This window comes from Prionailurus bengalensis, chromosome B1, assembly GCF_016509475.1.
Source record: "Prionailurus bengalensis isolate Pbe53 chromosome B1, Fcat_Pben_1.1_paternal_pri, whole genome shotgun sequence".
NCBI classification, from domain to species: domain Eukaryota; kingdom Metazoa; phylum Chordata; class Mammalia; order Carnivora; family Felidae; genus Prionailurus; species Prionailurus bengalensis.
In genome coordinates, this window is record NC_057344.1 from 39459319 (window position 1) to 39472568 (window position 13250).

The 13250-nt window shown below is 43.9% G+C and overlaps 1 protein-coding gene across 3 annotated transcripts in view; it reads right to left on the minus strand.

Annotated features, from left to right (window-relative positions):
• CSGALNACT1 (chondroitin sulfate N-acetylgalactosaminyltransferase 1) overlaps positions 1-13250 on the minus strand; it is a 342071-nt gene that overhangs the window by 83492 nt on the left and 245329 nt on the right. For all 3 annotated transcript variants that reach the window (XM_043562633.1, XM_043562613.1, XM_043562622.1), the window contains exon 3: positions 8548-9475. In XM_043562633.1, the coding sequence (XP_043418568.1) occupies positions 8548-9178 (631 nt within the window). In that variant the 5' untranslated portion in view covers positions 9179-9475. The remainder of the gene's footprint in view (positions 1-8547; positions 9476-13250) is intronic.

The following is a 13250-nucleotide window of genomic DNA, read 5'->3' on the forward strand; positions in this document are numbered from 1 at the left end:
AAGAGGTGAGAGACAATGTCAAGCAGTGTGACATACACATAATTTAATTCCAGAATAAAAGAGAAGGAATGGGGCCAAGAAATATTTGAAGAAACACTGGTTCAGAATTTCCCAAAATGAATGACAGGCACCAAACCACAGATCTAAGAAGTACAGAGAATACAAACCAAGTAGAAGAAGAAATACAAAAACAAAACAAGACAAATCCTAGGGACAATTTAGCTGTTACTCTTGTACCAATGTTATCTGCCTTGTTCTGACCATTGTACCCTGATCATGTAAAATGCTGGCATCAGGGGAAGCCGGGTAAAAGGAATATGCAGGAATTCTCTGCTATTTTTGTAACTCTTCTATAATTCTAAAATATTTAAAATTAAAAAGGTTTAAAAATGACTTTACCATTAGGTGCTACATTGAGAAGGTACTAGTAATGCCTAGAAAATTAAAATAACTTTCTAAAGTACTCTCCATAGTCGCTTATCTCCCACCTCTGGCATTTGTGTTTAGAGTTTGTTTGTTTAGCTTTTATTTTGTTTTTATTTATTTATTTTAAAAAATTGGGGAAGGTAACTTCCTTTTTTTATTGAAGTATAGTTCACACACATTGTTGTGTTAGCTTCAGGCTTACAACACAGTGATTTGACAAGTCTACACATTATGCTATGCTCACAAGTATATCTGTCACCAATACAAAGCTATTAAAACACCATTGACTAGGGGCGCCTGGGTGGCTCAGTCAGTTAAGCATCCAGCTTCTGCTCAGGTCATGATCTCATGGTTCTTGAGTTCAAGCCCCACAATGGGTACTCTGCTATTAGCACAGAGCCTGCTTTAGATCTTCTGTCCCCCCCTCTCTCTCTGCCCCTCCCCCACGGGTTCTCTCTCTCTCTCTCTCTCTCTCTCTCTCTTTCTCTCTCAAGATAAATAAACTTAAAAAAAACATACCATTGACTATATTCCCTATGCTGTACTTTTCATCATCGTGACTTACTCATTCCAAAACTTGAAGCCTACTTCTCACTCCCTTTCACCCCTCTTGCCACCACTCCATCCCCAACCTCCTCTCCAACAAGCACCAGTTTGTTTGATTTTGGAGTTTAAATCAGATCTGTGGTATGTCCAAGGAACCCAAGTACTATTTACAGTATTATTCTATGGAAAATACCCCTAATCCAAACACCTAATTTACGATGGAACTTTAAGAGCAGAGCAGATTTGTGAGTATCCTGGTTACCTAGGATTTCAAATACACTTTTATTCCAAAAAGTTTAAAGCAATTTCTTTGATACATACTGATGGTGCAGTGTCTACAATTGGGTGGGAGCTGAAAGCTGAATGGGGCGTGGCTCCGGCCCTCCAGGAGTAGGTCACATAACAAGGGGTAAAAAGAGAGTGGGGAGGCCAGGCTCCCCTCGTGCAGGCAGGCAGACCTTGGTGGAGTTAGACTTTCAGGCTCCAGCAGCTGGCTCCCTAATTGCAGTTCAGGCTGCAACTGTTGCTACAAGTTGTCAGTAAAGATAGGCTTATCTAAAGAAGAGCTATAAAACCAGATAGAGAAAGCACCATGCAGTAGGCTAGTTTGGGAAAAAGGAGCTTCAGTTGGAAGGATGAGAACAGATTTCAGAGAGGAACATCTGGGCGGAGAGGTTGGGAGCCCAGAGTTTTCTGGTGAAGGACTGTGCTCAGGGAAGGAGTGCCAGGGCAGGAGCAAGAGAATAAGGATTCAGTGGTAGGACAGGAAGGACAGGAGAGAGCAGCAGGAAATGAAGCTGAAGAGATAAGCTGGGATCAGATTGTGGGGTCCTCCAAGCTTGCCTACGTAAGGTCATATGTTTTGGAGAATACAACAAAAAGGTAAACCCTGTCTCTTAGGAACAGACAAGCATGCCAAACAGTTCCTCAGTGGCTTTCAACGAGTTGTTTTGAATTCAATATTCTCTCCTCTTTCAAATCTTTTCCCATAAAGTTGTAATAATTCTGAGAAGAAGCGCCTGTCTGAGCAGCTTAAATAAAGTTTTTTGTGCTAAAGGCTCCTGGACACTGCCAGTTCTGCCCTCGGTCACGTGAAGGATTTGTCTTTAGCTGCTTCTTCCTGTGTCTCTTTCTGCTTGTCTCCCCCAGGTGCTCATGTTTTTCCTTCTCTTCCTAGTAAAACTTCTTCCCAATTGTATACAACTCACCAGTGTAGGACACCTTGGACATGTTTTTAAAAGATTTCCCCACATCATTCTGGGACCAGAGGAGTGTGTATTGGGGTCAGAGACCTCAGAGGTGAGACACAGCCTGGTGAGGAGCCAAGATCTGAAGCTCTGGAACCTTGGCCCCAGCACCCACCAGATGAGTGACCTTGAGGTAAAATAGAGATAATGAGCATGCCCAACTGTCTGGTGGAAGAGAGGATTAAGTAAACTAGTGTGTGTGAAATGTCAGACATGGTGCCCAGTGTACCAACATAAGAGCAGCTGGGATAGACAATGGCAGTCCCCATCTGTGACCACAGGGACCTCCAAGATGCTGAATTGTCTAAGTACTTGGGAACCACTGAAAGCAGGAAGAGAAGGGGAGCTATTGGGGACCCAAGAGCTGAGCTTGAGCTCACTGCCTCCTAGGAAGAATGGACCTTCTGACTCCAGGTCCAAATGATCCCTATTGAGCTAAACTCCTATGCCCAGCCCTCAGGACCCTTGTGAACTCCATTGCTAGTGACTCTTGGATCCTGCATGCTGGCCAGGCTGGTCTCTACACTGACCTCCTATTCTGGAGTCACTCAGCTTTCTGGTACCCCTCTCCATGATACCAATCTGTTCCCTTACCTCATTCCCTCTCTGGTGACCCCTTCTCAGCCTCAGGCCCAGCCTCCTTCCCTGACCATCTGGCTTGTATCCGGCCACCAATTCTGAAGCCCACAGTACCAAGAGTACTCCCTGCTGGACACCCAGTCACTCAGAGTTTTGCCTCCCCATGTACGTAATCAGTTCCTGCAGGCTGGGAGACCTAGCTTCATCCTCCTTTTCCAGCTCCCCAAACAGCTGGGGACATCCTGCACAAATAGCAGGTGTCCTATTCATGCATGTTAATTAAGCCTCAGTGCAGGACCTCACCCTTGACTCTATCAGGGGATAAGCCAGTGGTCTGGTTAAAAAACTACAGATCCTTTCTGTAAACACTGCTTCCTACCCAAAGAGGCTGAGCAGGCTGAAATCTGAACAGCAGCCCTGGCCATACATTCACATAAAGGGGCCCCTCACCCGTGCGTCTCCCTTTAGTCTCCCCCAGTGCACGTTTTTCCACTTTATATGAGGCCCCAGTTCAGACCATCTCTCCACGGAGCCTTTGCTCTCTACTCCCACTAAAGCCAAGTTTGTCCATCCTGGGCTTCCCCCATCGTCACAAGTGCTCTTGTAGCCTGTTCTTAATGGGAAACATAAGGCAGGACAACAGTGACAGCCTCAACTTCTGAAAAAATCCCTTGGGAACAAAACTGCTTTGCATGGACACAATAAAAATATAATAAAATGTCAGCCTTTCTAGTTTCTGCAGTCTTGTGACAAAATACTCTGTACACATAGGATGTATGTCACACAGAGGTTCCATCTGTCCCAGCGCACCGAAGATCAACAGAGCTGACCCTCAGCAAAGGTGCCCAACTACACAGTTCACCACTAATTCTATCTCCCTCTTCCTTTATGTTTCCCTCCTGTCCTCTCGACCTTGGAAGTGGGACTCACAACCTAGTTTGTAGGGCCCGGTGCAAAATGAAAACATAGGCTCCCTGTTCCAAAATTATTAAGAATTTCAAAATATCCTAGGACAGCAGAGCATTTCGTTTCATATGGGGCTCCTTCACTTGTCGTGCTGGGAGGCTGGACTCCTGCCCACAGGCAGAATCCAAGGCTAGTCCACTTTCTCTCCCTCCATCACCACAGGAAGAATTCCTGCTTCAAAGTGCAGCTTCAAACCATTTATTTGTATTTAAGCCTCTTATCTATGATTTCAGGGTAAAAAGCATTTGTCCCTCCTTAAAGGACCTTAAAGCATCCGCAAACAAATGAGGGTATCTGAGGTAGGAAGTGGGACAGACAGGATAGGATGAGTGACAGAGGAACCCAGTGTCACGTAGGACTGCTCAAAACTTAAAAGTGAGCCAGCATGGTCTCTCCAGTGCACAGTGAGGTGACAGACAGTCAGAAGGGCTGTCCTAAGTTCTAACACCCTCACTGCCCTAGAGATGCTGGCTGAGAACCAAGACCCAACTCAGCTCTTGAAGCCCTCCTGCTGTCCAGTCTGCCAGCACATCTCCCACACCCCAAACACAGGTTAGATGCCCCACTGTGCAGAATCTCCCTCCCACTACACCCTAACTCTCCTTCTTTCTGCACCAAGACCTCCTGATGCCCCCCAAAAGGCCCAGAAATGCATCTGAATGCCTGCCTTTACCTTTTTAAGTTTATTTAGGGGCACCTGGGTGCCTCAGTCAATTGGGTGTCCGACTCTTGGTTTTGGCTCAGGTTGTGATCTCACAGTTGGTGAGTTTGAGCCCTGCGTCAGGCTCTGTGCTGACAGCACAGAGCCTGCTTGGGATTCTCTCTCTCCCTCTCCCTCTCTTTTTGCCCCTTTCCCACTTGCTCCCCACCCAATGTAAACTTTAAAAAAAAGTTTACTTATTTATTTTGAGAGAGAGAAAAAGCATGCCTGCCCTACCTTTTCAACCCCAAGTCACAAAGTTGCTGACAAAGAAGCATATCACCAAAATGCATGCAGAGGGAAAAGCCCACTTCCTGTCCTCACAGCCCCAAGCACCTGGCTCTCCAAGTACCCAGGACTTGGAAATGGATTTGACTTGTCCAAAACAGCTTTAGCAAAGTGGTCACAGGGTATCCCTTAGAGCTTATAGTGAGACACAAACAATGGAAGTCAAAAACTCAGCATCTTCACTCTTTGCCTTAGCTTCCCAGAAGGCACGAGGGGTTGGCTGTTGAGCACAGGAAGTTGGGATTTACTGTACAGGCAGCTACTAAGGTTTTATAGCAATTTCTATATCCCTTGATTTAAATGCATCTCAAGGTGCCCTCAAAATTTTCACTTTCTTGCAGATCACGGCTTGGCTCCACCTCACCACAAATCTGACCCTGCTCTTGCTACCACCAACCCTGCAAAAGCTGGCAGAGAGTGACAGAAGAGCCACCCATGGAGACAGTAGACACGACTGCCTCACACAGACTCACATTCTCAGAAGTTTGGATTATAAAAGAGGAATAATTTGGAAAGCTAAATTGTTTTATGGAACCATGTCAAATTTATGTCCAAAAGTTCTACTTAAAAATATGAAGTCAAAGCCAAAAGTTATGCCACTAAGACTTAAATAGGAGTCTGGATATCCTATAGTGAAGGAATAACTACGCCACAAACAAAAAAATTCTGTTCACTTGAGGAGATAAACATTTAGGCATCCTAAGGCACAGGATTTGATCATATTTTTCTACTTCTCTTCCCAGATAGTTATAAAAAAAATCCATGCTATTATGTGAGAAGCCAATGTGATAATCAATGCCAACAAAATGTCTAGGGAAAGGGAGAGGAGGCACATGCTGTTCTCTCTGTGTTTTAGAGACAGAAAATAATTACATCAATATCGATCATAGACAGTCACCAATGTGGTATTCTCCGTCTGCAAGCTTCACAGCACCCTAGAAGGTGGCCACGGTCAGGTCAGACCTGATAACTAATCTATCTTAATTCCTTCTTTCAGAGACAAGGTTCCCAAAGGGTCAGTGTTGTGTCCTCGTCATCTCGGAGAGTGGATGTTAGAGTACCCTCCAGGGACAGTTGTTTGGCATAGCTGAGAAGAAAAGAAGTTGAAGCAGTGCTTTGCGTGTTGCAGAAGGTTGGGACTGGGTAGGGCCTTGGAGGACATTAAGCCAAGTCTCTTCGGAGAGAGGAGGAAACCGAGTCTTAAGAGGCTTGAGTATATTGGTCAAAATCACACAGCTCCCCGTGCTCATGTCACCATGCTACCTGCCTCATAGGTAGCTTTAAGCTTTGCCTAACTATTATCATCTGGAAGAATTCATGTGTTTTTATTATTATTTCTTTAAACACAAAGAATCCCCATTCTCGTTCCGGGTTCAGCAGATCAGTTACCTTTGTTTAGAACTGAGTGTGGGAGACCTAAAATTTTCCCATTGACTTTTACTAAATCACTCTAACTTCTGGACTACTGATACCCCAAACACAAAATCAATCTCTCTACGGTTATATTTAGAAACCCAAATAAGTTACTTCAAAGACCTATTTCACCCTTATAAGGTCTCATCACTTGTTCTAACTCATAGAAAACAGATTTCACATCAGACCTTTTCCATTGTCTTCTTTCCCCTTGACTGTGTGTAGATCAAAAAATCAGGAACCAGGATTACAAAGGTCCTCAAATGTAATCCAGTCCAGCCACAACTCTGATCCTGGAATCATGAATTATAACCTCCTGACCAAGGGGCCATCCAGTTGGTGACCAAATTCTCACAGTAACAGGATTCCCACTTTGCTCTGGAACATCACTATTTGAAAGTTGCTCCATATGTAGACTTTGACTCGACCTTCCTGAAGCTTCCTCAGACTAGTGGATTTTTTCAAACTACCCTATTTCCTCAGAATACAAAAGATTGCCACCACAATCTTTTGTTGTAAGAACAAAAAAAAATGAAATAAATTATACTTATGACAGTTAAATATGTATAAATGTATCTAAAGTGTGTGTCTATTCACTCATCCTAAGAAAACAGCCCACTAGACTTTCACCAAATCTGGAAGGTATGTGTGGGTTGATCTGCCTTAAAACACAGGCTGTGTGCTGCACATGCGAGCAACACTGCTAGGATAACAGTGTCTCTAACAGAAAGTCAGCCATATCTCAATGCAAATAAATTCAGGGGTAGGGGGCCTATGTCACTGCTGACTGAGAATAACAGGCCTTGTGTATCAAGACACTGTACACAGAAAAGCAGAGGTTTCAAATATGAATGTATATGAAAAATCACAAGGGCCAACATTCCAAATGGCAGGAATTAACTTATAACCAAGTTCTTTTGAAAGTGCTTTGTATGTGGGCAGCTCTTGTGGCATTCTTCAGGGCAAGTGGCAACCAGGATTTGCTTTTTAAGGATGTTTATGACTTTCCCTGGGGGTCCACCAGTAAGATATTCTATGTGGAAACATTTCATAAACTTCAAAGCGCTATAAAATGTGCTGCTACGACATCATGATATTTTGAATTCTTACTGAGTGCCCAGCATGTGCTTGTACTTGCTAGCTGCCAAATGTGCTAGGTATTTTTCATACCTCATATAAATGAGTAACAACAAAAACATCCTGACGACCAAAAAGCTTGATCTTGTACAAGATTTCTTTATCTGGCTCTAGGTATATGAAAATGATTACCAAAATTACATGAGTTTATGGTTCACATAAAAAGTGGAAAAAAATCATAAGATGGGGAAGTGTCCAAAGAGAACAGGCATACATAGCAGTGAGAGCCATTTTGATATGACTGAACAGACTCTGTCTTGCTTGCAGGCAACGAGAGGGTCGTTATTGGGAGTAAGGTAATAGTGGACACAGCCACACGTCTGAGAAGTTGAAGTAGATTCTCTCCAGAAACAGGAGGGAGAGGTGGATGCCCTCGGAAGTTATTTCCTCTCCCAAATTATTAGTTGATTTTTGCCCCAGTAACAGTGGAAAAGTTGGCAAGAAGATACTAATGAAACTTCCAAGAAACTAGACAAGGCCAATTTCTCCTCCAAGTAGACACAATCACACACAAACTAATATTTGGCTGTTCTGTGCCCATGAAAAAAAAGCTAAGCCATTAATGTCACTAGTTTTCATGTGCTGTGACTGTACAATATAAGCTAGTGGTTAAGGATGGGGACTCTGGAATCAGACTTCCCAGGCTCAAATCCTGGCTAACGGCACAACCTTGGGCGATTTACTTAATTAATCTGAATTCAATCTTCATCCCTCCTCATAGGGTCATTAAGAAGAAAAAGTGAATTAGTAAATATAAAGTTCCCAGAACAGTGTCTGGCAAATGTTAAGTGCTATAGACCACGTGTTTGCAGTTCTGTTCATGGGCCTGATACCCAGGCCAGATCTCCAGGAGAAGGGCCCAGGGAACAGATCAATTAAAACTGCCTATCATCCTCTGTTTGGGTTTCAATATTTTTTCTATTTCTTTTTCTTCCTTTCTTCCTTCCTTCCTTCCTTCCTTCCTTCCTTCCTTCCTTCCTTCCTTCCTAATGAACACAAGAACTCCCTTCTTCTGCCAGGGAACAACGAACCTGTCCACTCAATAAACATGGCTTTCATGAGAAAGTAAGTAAAACGGCTGTCTCTGAGAAATACAAACCCACACTATGTGCCTTTGCTGTGGCTCACCCTCTGCCAGTCATTGCCAAAGCCAGACGCCCGCTTCCCGCTGCGGTGACCCGCCTGAGTACCTGGACCCAGATGCCCTTCCTTCTCCTTCCCACCCCAATCCACAAACTTGCCAACCTTCTATGAAATCCGAGGCCGAGTAGGGGCGCCGACTGGGGCTGCCGTCCGCAGGGCCATTCAGGGTCTCCACGGCCGATTCAATGGCTTCCACCAGTTCATCCCGCTTGTCTTTCCTCACGGGTTTCTCTTCGGGGTGGCGGGTCAGGCCCGTCTCCAGCTGGTACACCTTCTGCAGAGTGAAGCTATCGAAAGGCACAGCAGCATACTCGGTGGCCAGCTTGACGCCGGTGTGCACCTCCGCCTTGTCCACCTGGGAGTGCAGGAAGGCCAGAAGGTCCGCCTGCGTTTTCTCTGGGGGGCCCTGATCCAGCCCCAGGCCCACAGCGTCGCTGGGGTGATACTGCGCATTCTTGAGCCGCTCGCTCCTCTCCTGCAGCTCCTCCTTGAGCTGCGCAATCTGCCTCTTGAGACTGCTGATGTAGTTGCGATGCTGTTCCTCCCACTCCTGCAGCGCGGCCTGGTACCCCTCCTTGCCCGTGGGGCCGTTAGCCCTGGGCAGCCCCAGCTGCTCCTCGTCGCCCTTCGGAGTGCAGGCCAGCATGTAGAGGACGGAGACGGCGCAGCAGAGCAGCACCAGCAAAAGCACTACTCGAGACACCCACGCAAGCAACCCCCGGCGAACCATCATCACTCAGGAATTGGCCATGCGTCCAGACCTGGCGACATTCCAGAATGCCAGGGCGCCTCAGAAGGGCTTCCCTGGACTAGACCGCAGGGAGCGTGTGTCTGGAGCCCCCAAGCTGCTTTCATCCATTTCTTTCTACAATGTGTCTGGTCCCTTGAAGTCAGCCACCGCGTGGAGCACTTTTCCTACTTCTAAAGGATGATCTTCCAGGCAGGAGCAACGAGTTAGGTGAAACCTCCAGCTTTTCACACTCATTCCCATCATAGCCTCCCAGACGTGCAGCAGACCACAATAGGGGACCTGGGAAGAGACCAAATGACAATAACTCTTAAAAGACAGTAACGTCTTTATGCTCTCTGTGGCAATCAACATTCAATAGACTTCCCATGAGGTTTACAGAAAATGTTTATGCCAGGGGATTAAATATTGTTAAATGTTTCTAAATCAGAATACAAACATTCATTTGTAGATGAGTGCACATAAAAAACAAAAGATGCAGGAAAAAGACTGGAAGGAAATATGGCAAAATGTGAATTCCCTCTGAGTGAAAGCATTAATGGTGATTTTCCTTGCTTCTCTAGATTTTTCTGTATCTTATAAATTTCCCGCAGTGGCACATATTATTTTGATGGCTAAAAGGGGAAAAGCTAGGGGCGACTGGGTGGCTCAGTCGGTTGAGCAACCGACTTCAGCTCAGGTCATGATCTCAAGGTTAATGAGTTCCAGCCCACATCGGGCTTTGTACTGACTGCTCAGAGACTGGAGCCTACTTCGGATTCTGTGTCTCCCCCTCTCTCTGTTCCTCCCCTGCTCACACTCCATCTCTCTCTCTCTCAAAATTAAATAAAGATTACAAAATAAGAATAATAAAAAAATAAAATGGTAAAAGCGAAACTTTAATGAAACTGAAATTGCAGGCAGGGCCTTCTCCATCCAGGGCCCGCCCAGCACTGATGGATGCAAAAGGTGAGCCTACATGCTCTCACCTGTGTGCACTCATTCTTGGCAGGGCTGAAAGGTGACAAAATGGTCTTCAAACTCCCCAATGAGGAGGTGGGGAAGAACCTGGAGCTTGAAATATGCAAATAGTAAATGTGGATGATAACATATTAAGATGGAATCTGGGGACCATTGTTCCGGGGAACTCTCCAATCATGCTTGCAGACAGGGGATGATAAGTTTACCATAGAAAGGGATAAGGTTGGGAGAACAGAGACCAGAAATACCTGTCTTGTTAGGACTCAAATCCCAGGCATGTCTCTGCTCTAGCCCCTAGAAGGAATTCTGTGTCCTGACTGATCATCAAGAATACCCAGACAGATTACAGAGCCTTCCATTTGAATACATGCTCTGCATCTCAACTCCAAACCATTTGTAACAAACGAGAAGCCAACCTAACTTGCCTTCTCCATTTCCCCCAGACTCCCTTCCTTCCTCCTCCACCCATTGTGGACACCCCAGAGCACACTGCTTCAATGTTCTCCCTTCCTCCTCAATCCCCTTTGCTCTCCCCCTACCCATCTATCTGAGCCAGAAAACAGAGAGAAATAATGGTAAGTGGAAAATAGATCAAATAAACTTTCTGTCTTAGGGAGATTTTTATAAAATCTTCTCAGGTGCATCTTTTTATATAACATATCTTAAAAGCAAGCTCCCTGGGGCGCCTGGGTGGCGCAGTCGGTTAAGCGTCCGACTTCAGCCAGGTCACGATCTCGCGGTCCGGGAGTTCGAGCCCCGAGTCAGGCTCTGGGCTGATGGCTCAGAGCCTGGAGCCTGTTTCCGATTCTGTGTCTCCCTCTCTCTCTGCCCCTCCCCCATTCATGCTCTGTCTCTCTCTGTCCCAAAAATAAATAAACGTTGAAAAAAAAATTAAAAAAAAAAAAAAAGCAAGCTCCCTGAGGGTACTATGTCCTGGCCATTTTATAAAAATTTGACATTTTAAATAATTCCCACAATGACAAAATTATTCTTTAGAGAGTCTTCATCCAACCCAGAAAATCCAGATTCTGAGTCAATAATCATCTAATTTACTGGTGGTCTGTCCCATTTACTGGCTGGAAGTAAGACTCCTGTCGATTAGCAACTTCAGGACCCCTGGGAGAAGACAGAGATGTTCCTTCTAGCATTCTCTCGATGCTGACAATATAGTAAACAATAACAGCCTCATTAACTTTATCTGATATTCACTTGCTATGTCTCTTGCACAAAGAGAATTCTTCTTCTATTATGCTTGTGATGTGCCTCTTACATGTACCATTATGTTACCAAAATAGTTTGTTTCTCAATTTTCCTTAAAAATTCAATTCCAATATTCCCCTTGGCCCAAGGAGTCTCTCTCCTATAATTTATAACAATACACAGTTATTAGTGCTAAGTTTAAAGTGCATGTTTAGCCCGGGAAGCCTTTTCTGTCTGATGAAAATCTTGGGATTTGTATAATTACTATAATTCTGTGATTAAAAACATCTCAGCTTTGGTATTCAGGCACCTTGCTGTTTTTAATGAAATCTCTCAGATGAACTCATTATATCCAAGTATCAAATTACGAGTGAAGACATGTTATCACGTTATTCTACCATTTTAAAGACTTACTTTAAATGGGTGCCACTAAAGACAAAATAAGCAAATCAAAAAACAAAAATGAGACATTCAACATTACTTATTGTGCCACGGAAGCAAAGTGGGCCATCTTTCTAACAGATTTTTTTAATGGAATAATTGCTACATTTGCATAATAAATTGAAATCATTTGGTTAACGAAGCAATATATTAAAGCCATGGCTAAAGAAATTTAAAACTGTACAATAATTACTTTGTTCGGTTCTGTAAAGCTTTTTGAAGCCAGCCCAGCTTTTGAATTTCACTGGTGTAAATTCCAAGGTTATTTGAAATTCCACTCTTCAAGATGTAAAAGGACAAAAAAACAGATCCTAGGAAGAAATAACTCTTGAAAAGAAATAACAAAAAGCCATAAAAATTACTGCCAAAGAAGAAGTGATGAATTTTTCCTTTTAAATGTCAGGAGCAGATATTACATGTCAGAAACAAAGTTCTACATCCTTTAACAGACAAAATGTTTTCTAACTCTTCTTGCGATCTAATCCATAATCAAAACAGTAACAACTGGTGAAACTGTAGAGGCTCAGAGTGTACGCTTCCTGAAGTCAGGAGGCTTATGCTTCTTGCTTCTCCGGAGACTTCAGCATTTTCATCTGGCAGCACAGAACGTCATTCATAAGAGCACATGTTACTTTCACCAGCTCTTCCACATACAGGAAAGAACACCTCAATGAGACCAGACCAAACCGTTGAGCTAAACCTGGAGGTAAACCAGACCCAACATCGAGCTAAAAGGCACCTTGCAATCTCTCCCTATCTCTACAGGGGTGTTAGGAGAATTAAGAGTTAACATTTATCATGTGTTTACAGACCTACAGATGGAAAGCACCATGTAATTACCAAGGACTACTACAAGTTAGAGGTGACAGTGAAAATATAGCTTTATGTGATCACAGCAGCATTGTTCTACTATTTTTAAAACTTAGAAAAGGCATCCAGATTTTAGACTAGTTCAGTCTTTGGGGGTAATGGGAACAGGGAAGGAGTGGAGAGCAAGCTGGAGTGCTGTCAATAACCAATTTTAGAATATTGGGGGGAAGAGAGATGCATATTCTTTTTTTTTTAATCACAGAAGATCCTTGTGTTCATCAGATTTCTTGCCACTGACATTTTTTAAATCTTTTTTTAAAGATTTCATGTTTTTAATCTCTACAGCCAATATAGGGCTCAACCTCACACCCCAAGATAAAGAGTCACATGCTCTACCAACTGAGCCAGTCAGGTGCCTCTCTTACCACTTACATTTTTAAATGTCTGTCTTTACTAATTGCTCTCCTCAATACTTTCCTGGCCCTGGTCAACTCCCCAAGGATGATTCTGTGATACATCTTGTCCAAAACACTGAATTTATTGACTAGAATGAAGGGACTATCCAAGCACAATGGTCTTGCTACCAGTCTTGCAATTCCTGGACAACAAAACTACAGGGTAAAGGCTTCTTTGTAGTCTACTACAA